We start from the raw sequence: 19,899 nt of genomic DNA, 5'->3' as shown, positions 1-19,899 counted from the left end.
GCACTGTTTTAAAAGATAATTAGATCCGAAACCATACGAGACAAATGAAAGTAAGTATATATATTTCTATGCATAAAAACGCAGCAGAAAGCATTCCAGTAACTAAGACCATAACGCCGCCACTGTGATCGGTTCATAAGTTCTTTAATAAAAATTGTTACTTATAGGTTCATGTAAAAGGTGCCAATGTCCGAAGAAGAACAAGGATCTAAGTTCAACCGATTAATGGTGGACGCAATATTTATATTATAGAATTTATCAAGCCCCTGTTTGTCTGCTTTGTACATTTAACCAACGCATTCTACAGGGCGCGCCTAACTATGACGTAATCAAGATTCCAGACCAGGATAATATCAGTTACTGGTACCGAGAATAAAAATAGAATAAATAAATAGAATAAAAACGAGAATAAAAATTAACGAAGGACTGTCTCTGCGGAAGTGCAAATCAATACGGGCATACGATAAGATGACAGCTTTAGTTCTAACCTGTTTAACCTTATTATAAACCATATCATTGGAAATATGAAAAAATTAATCCTGGATTTAGAAAAGGAAATTGCACCATTAAGTATTATGCAGACGATGCAATACTCATAGCAGAAAATAAAGACGACGTACAACGTCTGTTGGATAAGACGAAAGTAGCAGCACACAAATTTATCATGAACGTCGTAACAGAACTGTTAAGGGTTAGTTATTTTTAAAGGACTCATCGGGTACAAACTGGCAGTCAATAGTATTAGGTGAAAGAAAGCATATTGAAGAAGCAGCAATATAAGCCGTAAAAGTATCAAGAGTCAGCAGATACCTGAGAAATATCATATGGCAAAATAAAGTGATAAGTACATAAACAAGCCGAGGATTTAAAAAACATACGTAAGACCTATTTTAAAGTACTCTACAAAAACCAGAGAAACTATTAAAGGTGTACACTCAGAGACAGATCAAGAAACCAGAAAATAATAATAATAATAATAAAAGTATCTAATAGTAAGTACCTAAAGAAAAATAAATAAATAGTACTAAAATCGAGGATACACCTTTAAAACATTTTTACATAAATAAAATAAAAAAAAATATACAAAAATAAAAACCTATAACAAATCCAAAATTCATATTTTTAAATGCATTGCTCTGTTTTTAAATAATCTCTGCTTTTAAACTTTATTGTCTAAACAAGGGCCATACACAGTATCACAAAAGTTAAAATGAGAAAGAATGAGAGAGTCGCACAGCATTCGCTTAGTATCTACATTTAACTCATGGCGCTGCGAATATAAAGTTTTCAACATTGAATAGGCTTTAATCTAAATCCTACATCAATGTACAAACTGAGATTTTTGCAAATATCTTGAAATACGATAGGCTCGTTTTTAATTTGTATCTTTAAATTTTCCAATGGGTGATGCCTTAAATTTTGTTTGGTAAACAACATCGCAACAGATTTTTTAGGGTTTAACTGTAAGCCATGTTTTACAAATAAATTATATAGACTTGAGAAGTCTTCATGTAAACAGTCACCAGCATTACCGGATTTGACGAATCAAAAGACAACATCAACTGAGTATCATCAGGATAACTATGATGTTTAGTATACTTTAAACATTTTGACAAAACGCACGTATAAATCAAAAAAAGAAGAGGACCAAGAACACTGCCTTAAGGAACTCCCATAACTACAGCCATGTCTTTCGAAAAATTGTCATTTAAACAAACTCTTTGCTTTCGATGTGTGATAAAGCTTTCCGCGAGTTTTATTGCAGCATTAGAAAATCCTACAAAGTCAAGTATCGACAATAAAAACTTGTGGTTAAGCATATCGAAAGCTTTGCTATAATCTAGGATCACTAGTACAATGGATTCGTTTTCATCTAAAGATCGAATAATATTATCCGTCACATCGCATATGCGACCGCTCGCACAGCTATGATTAGAACGGAATCCAGACTACTTCAAAGGAAGGATATAATTGTTGTTTAAAAGCAACGTAATTTGCTGCTCAAGACATTTCTCAAGAACCTTCGATAATATAGGCAGAATCGAAATTGAACGCAAGTCGCCAAATTCTTCTGGATTTTTTACTTTGGTCAATGGAAGTATATATGTGAAGTAATATATGGTATTATAAATGGACAACAGAGAAATATAAGCTCCAAGTTTAAATTATCACGACCAATTGCTTTTTACTGAAATTTTCCTAAAATGACGGTATTTTGTGACTGAACATTAAACTTAAATGAATTATACGTTAGACTATTAGTACGGTAATAATTAAGAAGCCCTATATCGATGTTAAGTGGCTTGACAGAAATATTGAAAAGAAAGAAGAACTGCACATACCAGATGTGTTAAAATGAGCTAGAACACACAAGAGGTGCTGAAGGGACCATGTGAAAAGGATGTGAGAGGATGTGAAAGGAGGTGTGCAAAGTGGGCTATGTCGCAAAAACAAAATTCTGTCATATAGTAATTATACCAGTCCATTATTATATAGTAATTACCCTTCTGTTATATATTACGTAAAAAATTTAAAAGATTATTTTTGGAATTATTAAACGTTAAAAAGTTAGCGTTACATGAAAATTTGACATCTTTGTTAATTTTATCATGTAACAAGGTAGAGTCTTTGTGATGCCACAAGATGGTAGTATCGTTGGCACACGTGCCATATTTTAGTACACCAGGTAGTTCATTTACATAGAGGAGAAACAAAAGAGGACACAACACTGAACCCTGAGGAACGCCGGACTTCATCTTTATCCAAGTAGCCAGATGTGGACTTTAAAAATTTACAGTTTCACCAATTCAAGCAACTAATGGTCTTTGCCCAATTAATATATTACCAGTTCTTTCTAAAGCTTTAATAAAACATGTGTAATAAAACACTTTTAAAAGTAACTCAGTACAGTAACTACTCTGCTAATATAAACCTCTGTTAGCAAAATAACAATTCCTTGATATTTCTTGTCAGTTTTTAACATCACATTATTAAAATAGGATAAATGCAACTCTCCATAAATTACAGCTGGTGTTCTTTAAGGCTTAATTTTTGGGTCCCTTCTGTTTTTTATATAAACTCTAAATTACAATATGTGCATATAATTGATAAATTAAAATTAATCTTGTCTTCTCAATTTAAATATAACTCAAAATAGCTTTAACATATATTTAAATATATATAAGCAAATTAATATTCAAGCCATTATTTAAAACAATATGTGACATTATAAAACGTTGCATGTATTAGGTAAAAATTACAATTGGTACAACTATATTAAAAACAATGACGCTTAAATATTTTCGCTTTTAGTTACTGTTGGTGTAGCCAAATTCACTAACAATGTCTAAATAACTTTGCGATGTTATTTTAAAATATTAGTATTGCAATAAAAATATGTAAAAATATGCATAAAAGAAACCTGTCAAGGCCTTTGCAACTGGTTCATTTCATCATTTTAATACTGAACATGGAAATAACTTAAAATTTGTAAATAACAAATAAAAGTTATCTAAGAGGTCTCCTTTATTACCTAGATTTTATTAAATTAAAAACGCGTTCTATGGTGCCAGTATACACTTTAATAAAAAGTTTTTTACGTGAATAACGGTCTTACAATAAAAGATTCAGTAATTTTTTAAACTATTTATGATTACTGTGTATTGGTTTAAATTTTTTGGCATTTTGGAACAAAGAAATTTGATTTATGTAGTTTAAAAGCACCCCTTATATAGGGCAAATATTATTGTAAGTAATTTTTTCTGAATAATGACTAACATTACCAGTTTTAGGATTTTCAAAATTGCTAAAATAAGTTATTGCACTAATTTTTTAAAATTTTTTATAAAAAAACAACTTTTAAAATATTCTTACAATTTTTTATGCATAAGGGTTGTAATAAATTTAATTATTAATTTTATTTTGCTGTTAAAAACTGCAAATTGCTTCTATATACTTTAGCCTTTACCGAGTAGTGCTGTTCGTGTTATTAATTTAATAAAAGGAGTTTAAACAACCGTAATATTATTAAATAGGTATAACGAGTATTTTGGGCACCTTATTTCTAAGCTAATTGAATCGATGTAAGCAGAAAGGGCACATGTCAAAAAAACACTTTTTTGGGAAATCGATAAAAACTGTTTTTTCATCAAATTAAGTAAAATTATTAACATTTATTGTTATAATTGATTTGTAGTTTGAATAGCACGATTTGTCTCCTTATATTTTAAATTTAAAAATTGATTTTAACTACCCCAGAAGACCTTGAAAGAATTGACATGTGCCATTTTTGCAAATAATGCTATTTAGTAAATTTGAAAAATATTAATTTTTTTTTGAATACAGCTTTAGTTATGTAAAGTACAAGTCAAAAATAAACAGCTAATTTCAATAGAAGAGTACAATGTTTTGGAAAAACTAATCTTCGGATCACTCATTGATTGCTGATTGTAGGCCACTGAAGAATAGCATCAAATTATGGTTTGTGTTCTTCTGCAACAAAAGCAGTGCATTTCCTTATGCTCCATTTTGTTAGCCTTAATAGGAACTTTTCCTAAGGTATGCGCAAGGCTCGTTGGCAAGGTTGGGCAGGCTATTCCAGGTTGTGATAAATTAAACGTATGTAACACCAAACCATCAGTAAAAGGATTTGTTTTGTTTTTTCAGAGACACAAGTTTTTTTATAAAATTATACCCACCAGTTTTTGAAATCTAATACGTCACTTGTTGCAACTTCTTTGACTGAAAATTTTGTATTATTTTTTGTACTGGTAATAATAATCGTGGAGATCTCGTGAATGGTGCGTATTCTGTCATGTTTCCGTAAAATTTTTTTGTCACACGGGAGAAATGAATGCCCCCTAACTGGGAAAAAGTGCCAAACCATGCTAAATTTACAAGAATCTGTGAGAGCCAAAAGCATCTTGATCATAGTATGATTCTTGTTTTGGCCTCAGCAGTTATCACTGTAAAGATGAAGCTCCGATTGATTTTCCTTGAATTCATTAAGATATTCGAGAACAAACGTACAAATTTCGTCAGCTGTTTTCTTTGCCTGTCCCTCGTGGTAAACGTACATCCTGGATTTATTTGTCTGAAGATTGTGAATACAAAATACAGACACAGTAAGCTGCTGGTAGTAAAATACCTCACCCACAGGCGTTGTGGGTGGACTGGACATTTTGCATAAAATCGAAGGCCAATGACAGAACTTGGTCTTTATTTTCCTTTTCTTCAATATCTTTGGTTATTTTTGAATAAAATTTTTTAGCTCTTCGTTTGTGAACTATCAATTCGGCGACGGCAGTAGGCTTGGCCGTGTCATTCAAATTTTGGTCTTTTATTTTGTTATTTAGTAATTCACAAGTCGAACAAACATCAACTTGTGGTTTTCCGAAAGAGAAATTAAAATTTTCACGGAAAAAGCATCTATAAAATGAAAAGCTTACCTTGTAGTTTGGATACTTCTTTAGGTAAAGCTGATGCATTTTTGTCAAATTTAGTTGGCCATTCTAATAATGTTTTTTACGTCCTGAATAGTGGCTGAATTTTGTAAGAAATAATTCTATATGTTCCTTTACACAATTCTGAATTTCTTCTGAGAAAGTATTAGCACTTATCATTTTTCCGCGTAAGTCATTCGGTGACTTGCCTTGTGAGGATAAGGTGTTAATTCTTCTGATGCGTTTGTACGTGATAGCATATAAATTCAAAAATGCTTTAACACAAATCTCTACTTTGGAACTTCCTTTAAATGAGTAGTACTTTAGGAGTAATACTTAGAGGAAACTTTTTGATTTGGGTTTATTACCTGGTCGAGAACGCCGCTGCTTTACTTTCATCATATCCACAAGACCCTGTAGAAAAATGTCTTGTTCGTTTTTACAGCTTCAAGTATAAAATCGTTGAAAAATCGCCAATCTATCTGCATCAGAGAACTTTTCAGAGCATTTCATTCTACAACTAAATAATGAAATTAACCGTTGTGCCAAAAATACTATAAAAGAACTTACCTGCAAAGGACTCCATTATTAATTTTTTTTCTCACAGACGTCTCTTCCTTTACTGTTAATTCAGAATTGTCATCCATGTCAAATGAAACTAAAACCACGTGCAACTGTCTCCGAAGCAACCAACAGATTAACTGAAGTCGAATTTTTGCTGATGACGTAAAACGCACGACAAAACACATGTTGACGCCACCATTTGAAACACTAATATTTCGTATAAACGGCACATGTTAGTGACGTGTGCCTTTTATGCATAACGCTAGTATTATTACCCGACTTTTTTAGAACTTGAGGATGCGGACTTGTGCCCCTTATGCATAATCCGTTTCGTCTCTTATAGGAGAACACATTTTGGGTTTTATGGCAATTTGTCAAAATATTGACTTGGGCCCTTTCTGCTTACACCCGTTCAATTAGATTTTATACATAAAAAATATGTAGGTTTAGAAAACCAGATTTAAAACCATTAAATTGAGGATTACGTCAATAAATTTCATTAAAATTTTAATTCTTTATGAATGTACACACGATTTTGAAAAACTAAGAACTTACATTTTTATCGACTCGCTATTTTATTTTTAATGGTTTGAGGTCAGAAATAATTTTGTCAAAAATGTGTTACCCCAAGTGATGTATTTAAGGATTGATCTTTGATTGAACATTAAAATTTTAAGTGTAATTAGTTTAATATTTTCAGTATTATTAAGATGGTTAAAAATTTAATGAGTAGTAAGTGAGTAGATTTGAATATGAGTCTCTAACAACAGCATATAGAGACAAATGTGATGCAAAAGCAAAGTTAAAAAATTTAAAAACTTTCTGCTCTTCGAATTTGGTTCTAATTATCTTAGATCAATTAAAAGTTTTAAAAATGATAAAAATAAAGTAATATTCATTCACAAAAATAAAGTAATTTGTCTTAAGTAAATCAAGATTCTCTAGAGAATATATTTTCTGTAATAATAAATAAGTGTGAATACAATGCAATGTCAAGTAGTTTCGAATTGCTTTACAATGTTTCATTAACATTAGCTTGTAAAAATCATTGGACAGTGGAAATTGTGATTGCTTACAATTTGACCATAGTCAAAGTGAAGTTTTAATTTCAGATATAAAATCCAATAACAATATTATTAATTATTATTCTAAATTGCATCTACAAGTAATATAAGGAATTTCACTTCTTGCTATCTAAAAATACCCAATTATTTAAATAAAACAGGAAGTTTGAAAAAGTGTTTTAATATTTATTTTTCTGAGAAAACATTGTACAAATATTTCTGAATATTTTTTAGAAAAGAATAAATCAGGCGATAAGATAGAAATATTTTTAATACTCTAAAATTAAGTAATATTATATGGAAGCCAATTAATAAAATATTATTTAATAAAATAAATATAAATAAACCAAACCTATGTCCATGGTACAAGATTCTGTTTTTGAATAAATTAAAACAGAGTTTTACAGAATTTTGAGATTAAAACTTTATTAGAAAATCTGCAAAAAATCTATTTATAAACTTCACAGAAAATTATGCATTTTATCTACAAAAACCAAAATGAGATCTTAAAGAAATAATCTTTTAACTTCTAAAAGAGCCAATTTCTGTTTTTCGTTCTTTTACCTCTTCAAGGAAATTTTCAATCAATTTATTAGCTATATGGTCTTTAAGTGAAAATCGCTCAATATTCACTAAAAATATTGTGGTTTAGCTAAATTCGAATATTCCAAAAAGTTCATAATACAGGACATAGAAGGCAAGCGTGAACTCCATGGGGTCCATAAATGGTAGATGATACAAGATTGGTTATATTAGAGAAGATTTGCGTAATTTAGTGTGTCATTATGTTAATTTTTTTTTCTAGAAAATGACACCTGCAAAATCAAAATACGACATGTTGTTTTTAAAAGACTATCATTAACTTTGTTTTTTCTCATAGGCTCCTTGAAATTGGAGTTTTGCAATTTTAAATAGCCCTTTAAATTACCTTTTTGGTGTATCACACCTGCATTTCCAACACGTAATTTGGGTACTTTCCATAAGAGCTCTACGCGCGAAAGGTGTATAATGTATATAGGAGTGATTTCAACTACTCATTAAAAATTCCAGATAAAAAGAACTCATTGAAAAAGTAAATAAAAGAGCTATTCAAAACTGCAAGTAGCATTGATGATGGCCCTCTAAAGACGAAAAGTTGTATTTTAAATATAAAGATGTCAACTTGTCGAAATGAAATAGTATTTTCAATATTGTATTAATTATTTTATTATATAATTCTGAATAAGGTCAGACAAAATAAACACGATTCTTGTCAAATTTCAATTTCTTTCTAAATGTTTTAAATTTTTTAAATTGTTTTTATCCGAGCATTATATTTCAACTTTTCTCTCTATATTATCAACTTTCCTCTAATTAGACCACCTCGTATCTCCTATAGTTTCCAAGATCCACGTACTGCATAGATCATTTCCAAGATCTACATCTTTATTTTGGACATCTTGTATAACCGCAAGGTATATGTTTATAAATTGTTTTATAGGTTTAAAAATTTGTACCTTAAAATAGTAAATTAAAATGTGTGACCTATTTTCCATATTTTATAGAGAACTGCATTCTGATTAATACCCCCACTCAAGCGCTCTAACTATTTTTTTTTTATTTTATTTTAACTTCAGTTAAAGGTATTTATTAAAGATTCTTTAAATCCAAAAATATTGTACTTTACAGATTTCACATACCGTATTGTCAATTAGTTTTGCAAAAAACTATTTTAAAAGAGATTACTTATACCCTTATAGTTTCAGGCATAGCTATTAACTCTTATGAAATATTTTCACTATTCTTTATATTTACGTGAAACTTGCTAGTTCTTAATGAAGTGCAAGAGGCTTTTTATTTCAGAACTTGCTACTCTTAAATAGAGAATACAAGAAACATCATATTTAATATTGGAAATATAACTTGTTTTTAACTCTTTTGTTAATTTTTTAACACATAGATTTTCTATTTTTTTTTATTTAATAATTTTTATTACAAAAAAGGGTTTTGGTGTTTTAATTATTATTATTACTCAAAAGTGATTAATTATTTACTATTAAAATTTAACTCGTAAAAGATGCCACCCCCTGAATACATTACTTGACGATCTAAATGACTCTACGTTAATCGGTAGTATTTTAAGGCAGAGGATTGTGTATCTTTCCAATATATTATACTCATATATTTAATTAACGGTACTACCATCAAATTGAGTCGGTTTGAGGTGCATTAGCCCATCAGATTCCGTATTGCCACAAACTTCTTACTTATTGTCTCAGTTCATAATTATTATTTATTTTTCACTAACCCAGTCCACTTTACTGCTGTCCAATTCACGACTAACAACTGACACCTATATAGCATTTTTACCATTCGGTGTCAATTATGAAATAGTCAACTGATTAATTTCAAACGTATACACTAAACACGATTACTTACGACTATCAGAAATATTTATTTACACTTTATTATTTATTATTTACTACTATTTAGGTTGATTTAAAAGTCCCGCAAATATTTTAACTTCGGAAGATTCGCTTATTTTCCACGTGTATCCACAGATGTCGTGCAAAGTACTCGCTAGAAAATGACAAAGAACAGCTGATATATTTGCAGTGTTGCCAATATCGTTACGAAATTATCTTACTAGGTTTCCAATTGTAAAACGCAAAATAATTATAACACAAAGTACAAATAACACACGGACTTTATTACTTATTAATGCAAGCAAATATAAAATAAAATAAGGTGATGATTAATAATTGATAGGACGAGTACAACCATACGCGTTGCAGGTCAAGACACAAGTAACCCCCTTCGTTCTTGTCCTCCTAGGCCCATTAGCATAACCGATACCCATAAATAAAACCCTCTTATTTATGCGCTCTGGATGGTGTTACATCTTGTAAGCACCTGGGAATGGTTCATCTTGCCAAGAGGTTTGAGTATTGGTGTTGATAACACAATGAATTGTTGGTTAACAGCAATTGCTTGTTTTTTAAAAAACCGTGGCATTTCCTTAAGTACTCCTTTTTGCAGAACTAGTCAATTAGTTATTAACAAATTTGCCCATAAAACTATGTTACAATTTTTTAATGACTCCTTTCAAGGCTTAAAATTGGATAATTTATATCTAATTGAATTTTCTGGCTATAAGCAAAGGTACAAAATGTACTAATCTTCTACTAAATTCATCTGGAAACCGTTATTGTAAAAAAAAACATATTTTATAAAGAAAAGTAAATATGCTTTAAGCATTAACTGTATGTATATAATAACTCATTGCCTATTAAATATACAAGCAATATTAGCCTAAAAGTGTAATGTCTGAAGATCTTAGTAGCGAATTAGCAGCCAAGAAAAAATTTACACTAATAATTCAATATAAAAATGGACGTATTTTCTGAATTTCCTTTTGTAAGCTTGCTAAGCATGTGAAATGTATCATCCTTTGTTAGTATTCTAAAAAATACTTATTTCATATATCTAAAAAAAATATTTTTTTTTCAGAAAATAATTAAAATAATTAATTTTGGTTTAAATATAAAAAATTATAAATTTCGTTATTTTGATATATATAAATACGAAATATCAATGTAAAAAATATAAATCATAATAAATTCTGTATCGCATTAATTAATAAATAAAAAAGTACAATGCAATATTGGTTCTCTGTTTTTTTTTCATTAATTCTAGCACCCTATATACATTTAGCAGTACCAACACAACCTGATTGGTCTATTTTTTGCTTCATTTAAAAAAAAAACGCATAATGAGTTTAGCATTAAACTATAACAAGTAACATAATATAATCGTTATAATTATAATATATAAGAGGTAATTTTCGACAAGTTTATTCATTTAAGGTGTTATTTTAGTGGTTTTTAACACGTTTGTGTTTTCGCAAGGATAATGATTACGACGGTAAGTTTTATTATTTAAATTTAATTCGATAATATTTTTCCTCCTTTTAGGATTTTTCCTCATGCAAAACCCAAAAACAAAAACATCAAGTCACACATCCCATATTAACCTTCATCATAAATATCTTTGCAGTCTGTGGGATCTTATTTAGTCTGGCATTTTTTTCTATTTACCGAAAAATTGTTGATTTCTATTTAAAGATTAAAATAGGAAAATGTTATGGAGGTATAATGGCTCCTGAAGATGTGATATTCTTTGCATCTCCAGTGTCTAAGTGTTGTATAACTTCAGTATTTTATATCGAATGTGGTAAAAATACTAATGTATTTGAAAGGGTTTGCGAAATTGTTAAGGAAAAGGTAATGTCTCATAAGCTTTTTCCAGTTAAAACATCATTTATCTTAATGTTTCTTAGGTAATCGATTATCCAGACAAATATCCGAAACTAACCAGCACAGTGCATAAGTCATGTGGATACTTTTATACAAAAACTGAGCAGTGTGATATATTTGACCTAGTAAGACCTATAAAATTAGAAACAGGTCAAACATTTAATGATGAATATCTTAAAAAATACACAGGTGATTTAGCGAATGCCGAATTTGGAAAAAATGATACCATGCTGTGGGAAATACTTGTGGCACCCAATCCCATCGTAGGTGATTTTCATGTAAGTACTAAAAATATGTGGCATTTTAAGCTTTTAAGACAATATTTCTGATTTATAGAAACCTTACACGTATCCAATAATTGCCAGGTTTCACCACTCAGTTGCTGATGGGACCACTTTGATCTCTTTATTGCTTCAAATCTGGGGAGATGAATCTTGTGAGAACTATTGTCGGAATATTTTTAAAAAGTTTAAAGATCCTTTAACAAACCCAAAGACTTACAACAGTTGGACTGAAATGGCAATTGATAGACTTGTAAGTGTTAAATTAAGTAGTTTCCAACCTTAAGGAAAGAAAGTAGTGTATTAGGACGTTTGTTTAACGTCTTCTTAATAAAAAAAAACGGAAAATAAAATAACTTCATCGAATTCAGAATGTTTCAACTTAATATCAAGATTAAAATACTCTGTGCTGCTATATGTACTCATCTACTTTTTATCATTTTTAGAAAAATCTAATCAATTTGGTCCTTTTATACCTAGAGATGATTTTTATATCATTTGGTAAGGTCATAGAAATGGTATTGTTCAAACCCAATAACATAAATGCGTTACATGGAAGGAAAATCACTGGAGAGAAGATTTGTGCGTGGACAATTGAAGACAAGACAGAGTGTATACAGCTGGCAAAAAACATTAAGAATAGGGAAAAGACCAATTTTAATACCGTTATTGCTACTGCAATGGCTGCTAGTTTATCCCAGTATTTTAAACGGGTAATGAAATTATATGATACATTATATCTAGTCTAGAATTTGGATTCAAAATCAATCTTTAAGCAGTAATTTATTATATTTTTTTAATTAGAATTTAAAATCTCTATATGTGTTTAGCTTCTTCTGTCCAACTACAAACACATAACCCTGATATCTTTTATATTTTCTAACTTAAACTTTTTAATATCCTTTATTAACCTTCATCTATTTTCTTAAATTCAAATTAAAATTCGTTCTAAAACTCCAATTTTTAGAAAATAATAATGGATGCCATAGAAGCAGTTCTTTTTCTTCTTCTTCTTCAGCCATAGCTTCTCCACTCTGGACATAGGCCTGCTCTAATTTTCTTTTACGTATTTCTGTCCTGTGCTATCTGTAACCAGTTCCTACCCGAAATTTCCTTTACATTAACCTATGAACCTATTAACCCTATTTTTTTTTGTTTCTGTCTCTATCTTGTTAGTGCTAATATCTGTCTGTCCATTTCACTTTTTGCTATATGACTTTTCAATTCTTCTTTTAATTTTGCATTCTCTTTTTCTTTTCTAAATATTACGTTATATCCCAGATATGTACTCCCTGACTTTTTCTATGTTTTTATTGTCAGTAAATTTTTTAATTTCGTCAATTCTCATTTATTTTGGTTCCTCCTTGTTCATTCTGATTTGACACAATACATTTTTTAGTAGTTGCAACATAATTTGAAGGTGATCGACATCACTAGTAATAAGTACAATATCATTAACAAAATGGAGGTGGTTAGTGTAACTTTCGTCAATATTAATTCCAAAATGTTCCCATGGTTGCTTCTTAAAGATGGTGGTAAAATAAGGTGAACAATTTAGGTGATATACTATCTTCCTGTCTTACGCATCTCTGTATTTTGACTTTATCTTAATAAATCTTCATCGATTTTTACATGCAAGGTGGAGTGCTAGCATTTGTCTTTAATAATAAGAAAGTATCGAGAGTCTGTTCTAAAATTATTTATTGCTATTATGAAGGCCTATTTCTCAACTGTATTAAATGTCTTTTAATCGTCGACAAAGGCTAAATAGAGCAGGATATTATATTCTTTGTTCTTCTTAATCAAACTTTGATGTAATAATGTATATATCAATCAAACTTTGATGTATAGATCCTAAGTAGTCCACTATTATATATCCTTTTCTGAATTTATCCTGTTTGTTTGACTGGTACACGTCTAGTTTTTGTGTTAACTTGAAATTAATAATTCCTGTTAGATGTTTCTAAAAATACCAGGCTAACAATTCTTATATAGTTAAATAGAAGTTCATATTTTGTAGGATAATGTGTATATATATCTATAGATTACAAAATAGGAAAGTCTTTATTTCCAAGAAAAATAATAGTAGGTCATTTAGTTAAATGTATTATGCATTTCGGCTGTGTAAACAGCCTCAACAGACACTAAAATATAATACAGGTAATTCAAGACAATTTTAAAAACGAGATTATTCGCTATAACAATACAGATTTAGAACTTACCAGAACATCACAAAAAACATTTACGTTCAACAAATAAAACTCAAAAAACTACCCGTTATCGAGAATAAAAACAAAAATGAATAAAAGGATTAAAATTAAAAACATTGTACAATAAGGACATTTACGATTCAAAATATAAAATTTAAACTTAGGACGGTACAGATTTCGACATATTAAAAGAAGGAACTATACTAAACTATTGTGTATTACCGTTACTTTAATGGAAAATTTAAATTTTGATTAACACAAATGTTAAAAGATAAAAGAGTTAAAAACAATAAAGGTAAAAGTTATTTTCTAGGGCTAATTGAATCAAAAAAACGTAAGCTGTCGAACTTAGTTTGCTCATTAATGCATGTGCAGTCTGGGATATTTATGGCCCTATTTATTGCAAATGCCTCTAACATGTCCAATTGTAACCCTTTCTCACAAACATGCAGGACCCCAGTTCTAAGTCGCGGATTAAAATTATGGCCAGACTCTGATATGTGGTTGGCAAAAGGAGAATTGGTATTGCTAATAAAAGTATTTTTATTTCAGGTGATAAGTCTTAAATGTTCGTTGACTCTAACTTCAATTTTCCTTCCGCATTGGCCGATATAACAGATATCACATAAGGGGTGGCAACAAGTTAACTTGTAATCTCCAGATCGGTGCGTTATCGGTATTTTATCGGACGAAATGTTTCGCCAAGTTGTTGTTGGTTTTATAACAAATATTAGGTTTAGTGTGTGTTAAAACAAATATAAGGTGCTCTTTCTAACCAGAAAATACATGTTTTAAATATGGACCTAAAGTTCAACTTACCACACTTTGATTCAAATTATGTTTTTGAGCAACTTATAATTGATGCTAAAAGAATTCTAAAAACCAGTGAACTTGACATACCAGAGTGTGTGAGAGCAAAAATATCCTTTAAAATCAACAAATATTTGAAAAATAACAACATAAATCATCTTCATAATAAGAAAAATAACATAGTTTTAAAACAATTGAAAAATAAGATCGCCAAAGATTATTTAGTTTTAACAAAAGCTGACAAGTGAAACTGTATTGTTATAATGAACACCCTGTTCGTCCAGTGCTTCCTTTCTCCTACTTCCAGACTTTCTTCTTGGTTATCTTCAATTTTACCTTCTACGTTAAACTTCAACAATCCTTATTCTTTAAAAGAATTTTTCAATTAACTGAACATTTGTCTTCTTTCCAGATACCACCCCAATCCTGGCATATCTCTTTTGATATTACTAACTTGTTTCCGAGCATACCTCCGAGTGATTGCATTTTATTACTCAGAGAATCACTTTATACTAACACTTATTTACCCAGTCATTTTATTTTGGATTTGTGCTCTCTAGTCAATTGTGTGCTCCTTCAAAACTTTTTTCAATTTGTCAATAATTTTTTCGAACAAAAAACTGGATTGGCAATGAGCTCTAATATGTCACCTTTTTTAACCGAACTGCTTATGTATAAACTAGAACAACAAATTTCGGAATTTCCAATGAATTTGTCACTAAACCTAATATTTGTTTTAAAACCAAAAGCAATTTGGCAAAACATTTAGTAAACACTAAAAATACCGATAACGCACCGATCTGGAGTTTATTTATGTCAGCCAAAGCGGAAGGAAAATTAAAGTCAGAGCCAACGAACATTTAAGACTTATCACCCGAAATAAAATACTTTTATCAGCAATACCAATTCTCCTTTTGCAAACCACATATTAGGGACTGGCCATAATTTTGATCCGGGACCTAGCACTGAGGTTCTGCATGCTTGTGAGAAAGGGTTACAATTGGACTTGTTAGAGGCATTTGAAATAAATAGGGCCATATACTCCTCAGACTGCACATGCATTAATGAGCAAACTATGTTTGACAGCTTACGATTTTTTGATTCAATTAGCCCTAGAAAATAACTTTTACGTTTATTGTTTTTAACTCTTTTAACTTTTAACACAATAGTTCCGTATAGTACCTTCTTTTAATATGTAGAAATCTGTATCCTCCTAAGTTTAGGTAGTTTTTTGAGTTTAATTTGTTGAACGTATATATCTTTTGTGATGTTCTGGTAAGTTCGAAACCTGTATTGTTTTAGCGAATAAGCTCCTTTTGAAAATTGTCTTGAATTACCTGTATTATTTTAGTATCTCATGCCGAAATGCATAATACCTTTAACTAAATGACCTACATGCATTTTTCTCGCAGATAAAGACTTATAGACTGAAGATAAAAATTATAGACCCCATTTTGGAATCTATAATTCTTATATATTAAGAATACCTCTACGTTCTTCCACGCGATCGGTATTCTTCCTTTTCAGAGACATTTATTTAGAAGTATTTTTACGTTATCCTATTTCATCTTCCATGAGGAAGATGTTATGGGAGTAGATATTATAGCTTCTAGTATTTCTCGAAAGGTTTAAATATATTACGAGATGTAATTACCTTTTTTTCTTTTGGTTAATGCTTTTAATGAAGTTGATAATAAATCAGCTATAGTTAATTAGAGAATAATAAAAAAAAACTCAAAAAGTTATGGGAAGACTTTTCTAAAGTGTGGTTCCTAGTAAGATAAGATGTATTTGGTTTTTCATCAATTGATTATACCAGAATCTGTGAAAAACGATTTCCTTTTATTTCCTTAAGAAGCAGTCTATCTAGTAGTTTTCATTTAATACTTGTTGAGGAAAATTGAGTACATTTACTCCTGATCTTTTGTTGAATTCAAATTTAATAAGTCATTTTTTGACTCCACTTACACTCTTTTGAGCTTTAAATGGTCAACAAGTTTAACAGTTTTCATTTATCATCTTATTGCAGATAATAAAGCTCATTTACTATTGGTCTAAAAAGGTTTAGATTTTTTTGTCATTTTAAGACTTAACAAATATCTTCGATAAAAAAATAGTCCTTCATATTCTATAGAATTCATATTTATGGTAGTTTTCACTTCGAATCATCTCAAAAAAGAAGATTGAACCTATTTACTTCCTGTATCTGCATTAAGTCATTATATTTCAACTTAATGAGATTCTCTGAGAAATGAAGTTCTTTAGAATTCTGAGTCAATTTTGGATAATGAGTCAATGTTTTTAAAAAATTGAGTCTCTTCACTTTGTTTACTTTTGATCTTATGTGGGCTTTAATTCTATTAAGTAATTTTTAGATTAAATAAACTTCATTGACAAACGATTTTCTTGCTTTCTGAATAGTGACTTAAAAGTCTTACTTGCAGAAACATTGAGCCTAGTCAATTGTAGTAATTATAGTATTAAAAATAAAGTTAGAGCTAAAGCTAAAATATTGTGCTAGCTCTGACATTATGAAGTCTGACCTATTTTTAGCTAACACGTCTAATAAAAAATATCCTTTACAATTTAAAGAGTCCAACTTTTCCGTAGCATTCACTTCTAATCTATTTAAGCAAGATTTCGCATATTTACTCGTGATATATTTCTATCTTCATTTTAATTTAATCATCTTTAGAATGATCTTCACCCGATCTTTTACGTCCTATAGTATTTACTTGTCATATCATTCAGGAACTTAGGAATCAGGAGGAATTAGCTAATTTTATCACCATCATACTTTAAATCATTTTGTAGTACTTATTTTCTCTTTAGTCTAATGAAGTTAATTTGAGTTTTTTTCAACTATAACTACTATTGATAATTTTTGATAAATAAACGTTTATTTCCTATAATTTTTAAGTACATTCTTAAACTTATCGTAGTTAGTAACATATAGTACAGTTATTCGATTTCCTGTAATTCGATTGTAAAGAATGTAAAAATTATGTAAAGAATGTAAAGATTGCTTTGACAAAAAATAGCAATATATCAGATATATTGAAAAATAGAAATAATTTAGTCCTACCTAGAGAAACACACATTATTTAATACCTTTCTAGGCAGCAAAAGTGGAAATTTACAATTTTTAAATAAACCTTTCATAAAAGCAAGAAAAATAATGTTTATAAAGCTTATTACCATATTAGTTTCAGACCATGAATTATTTACCATTTCACTTTAGCTTATTATTTCTATTAAAAAATCTTCACTCTAACATCATATTTTTAACTGGTAAACTCCTGCTTAACCCTTCTGATTATTTTAAAGATTTTAAGAGGAGATTTAAAAATTCTTCGTAAAACCTAGTTCTCATTGAAAATAAATTTAATGAAGAGTAGCAAAAGTTCTTCTGAAAATATCCTGATATTCTTGAAACTTTCCTTCCTAAAGTTGCTCTTTTAACTCCTCTTGAATGACTCATTTAATCCTTTTGTTGGAATCATCCATAGTTTAACTAAGATGATATAATAGGAACTTAAAGCATAAAAATTATTGAGCTAATGAATCTATTTCAGTGCAAATTATAGGAAAAGATACGACGTAGATGTTTTGAATAAACATTTTCATTTGTAGGTATTTAACTAATCTTTTATCATTACATTTACATTTTAACAAGGCGTTCCTCAATAATGAACTTCAGATCAACAATGCAATTCTTATGATTTTCATATATATTTCGGATCAATATTCACGAGTATATCGTATCCAGGGTATTTTATTACTTTTTGCCTGGCCAATAATATTAACCAAAACTGTGAAGTAAGTTCCTGGAATCATAAGGAATAAAATTCTTATATTGCATTTAAAGGATAATATAATCGTTATATAACAGTTCTTTTTTTCACAAACCTTTCATCATACATTCTTGAAAGAAAATGAATCCTTTCCAGAATGGCTTTCCAATTCCCGAATACATAACTGGGGCACTAACCTTCCTCACAAGTTATCCAGATGAAGATTCATCGAAGCCGGTAGTCTTAAACAATAAAAGTGGAGTAATAATGTTTGACCTTCCGATGATATATGGTTCAAAAACATTACAACAGGCATTACAACATGTTTTCAAAGAGTGGAACAGACAACTGAAGGTATCGCATGGTTTGGTGAGTTCCTAAAGTATCTTCTAGTTGAATTTAATTTATCTATTTAACTGTTTCAGATATTCACTTTTTTAATGCACCACATAGCATGCATTCCACTACAAATATTAACCAAATGCTTCTCTTGGAAGTCTCAGACTTTCCTTTTATCCAATGTGCCTGGTGGTTCAGTTATGAAAACCCAAGATGGATGGACTTGCCACAATATAATTCCTATTGCACCTAATGCACAGGAAATCGGTAGGAATCAAAAAGACAATTTTTGTGTTAAGTAATTTCATATTTCTTTTAAATTTGTAAAGTGTGTTTATTTTAGGTGTATCATTTGGCATACTAACATACGATGATAAATTCCACATAGGAGTATTGGTTGATAAGGCTTTCGTAAGCTCACAGGAGGAAGTCCAAAAAATTGCGGATGATGTTCTTTTTTATATTAAGTTATTAGACAATGAAACTCAATAATTATATAAAGACATTTTTATTATTCTTAAAGAAGTCATAACTTTTGGAGTCTATAATTTTTTGTGACGCTAATTTGCTAGTAAAATCTCTAAACCTTACCCCTCTAGTCTCATATTTGTCTTGTAATATTGATTAAAAATAAAGTTTCGACTCACAAGCTAGATACTTTATAGTAATAATAATAGTTTACTAAAATATATAAATTAAAGAGAAATGTTGTTACTAGTAAATAGAAAATGTTGAAAGTAATTTTTTTTTAATTTGATATACACGTTTGTCAAATTTCTTGCATACCAATTACTGATGCCTAAGTTAAAGAGAGAACAACAATGCTTTAACTATTTTTCGATTTCCCTCAAAAGTAGTATTAGATATATAAGAATTACTTTATATCTGTATTATTTGTACTAACTGTAATAGCCAAGTGACTCTATTAGAGATTTTTTATTGAGACAAATTTTATAATTTTTAACATTGAAAAAAGCAGTACAAAACTTGCCTAAAGAGCTTCATTGGCAAATCTACTAGGAATTAAGTAACCAGGTCTGGAAAAGAAGCTAATTAAAAAAGGTTCACGGCTTCTTAAAGAACAAGCAACTACTGATAACC

At 29.6% G+C, this 19,899-nt stretch overlaps 1 protein-coding gene across 1 annotated transcript; it reads left to right on the top strand.

Moving 5' to 3' along the window:
- The first annotated feature begins 3,617 nt into the window (after nt 1–3,617).
- LOC126746203 (uncharacterized) lies at nt 3,618–19,540 on the top strand. The gene is made up of 9 exons (XM_050454357.1): nt 3,618–3,747; nt 10,927–10,972; nt 11,023–11,331; nt 11,388–11,642; nt 11,701–11,898; nt 12,092–12,358; nt 18,616–18,828; nt 18,885–19,065; nt 19,142–19,540. Exons 2-9 carry the CDS (start codon nt 10,961–10,963, stop codon nt 19,288–19,290), a joined length of 1,584 nt encoding a protein of 527 aa, XP_050310314.1. The 5' UTR covers nt 3,618–3,747; nt 10,927–10,960; the 3' UTR covers nt 19,291–19,540.
- Nucleotides 19,541–19,899: the final 359 nt, after the last annotated feature.

Source organism: Anthonomus grandis, chromosome 17 (genome assembly GCF_022605725.1).
Source record: "Anthonomus grandis grandis chromosome 17, icAntGran1.3, whole genome shotgun sequence".
In the NCBI taxonomy this organism is placed as follows: domain Eukaryota; kingdom Metazoa; phylum Arthropoda; class Insecta; order Coleoptera; family Curculionidae; genus Anthonomus; species Anthonomus grandis.
Note: the sequence above shows the minus strand (reverse complement) of the source record. Positions and strands in the feature narration are given on the sequence as shown.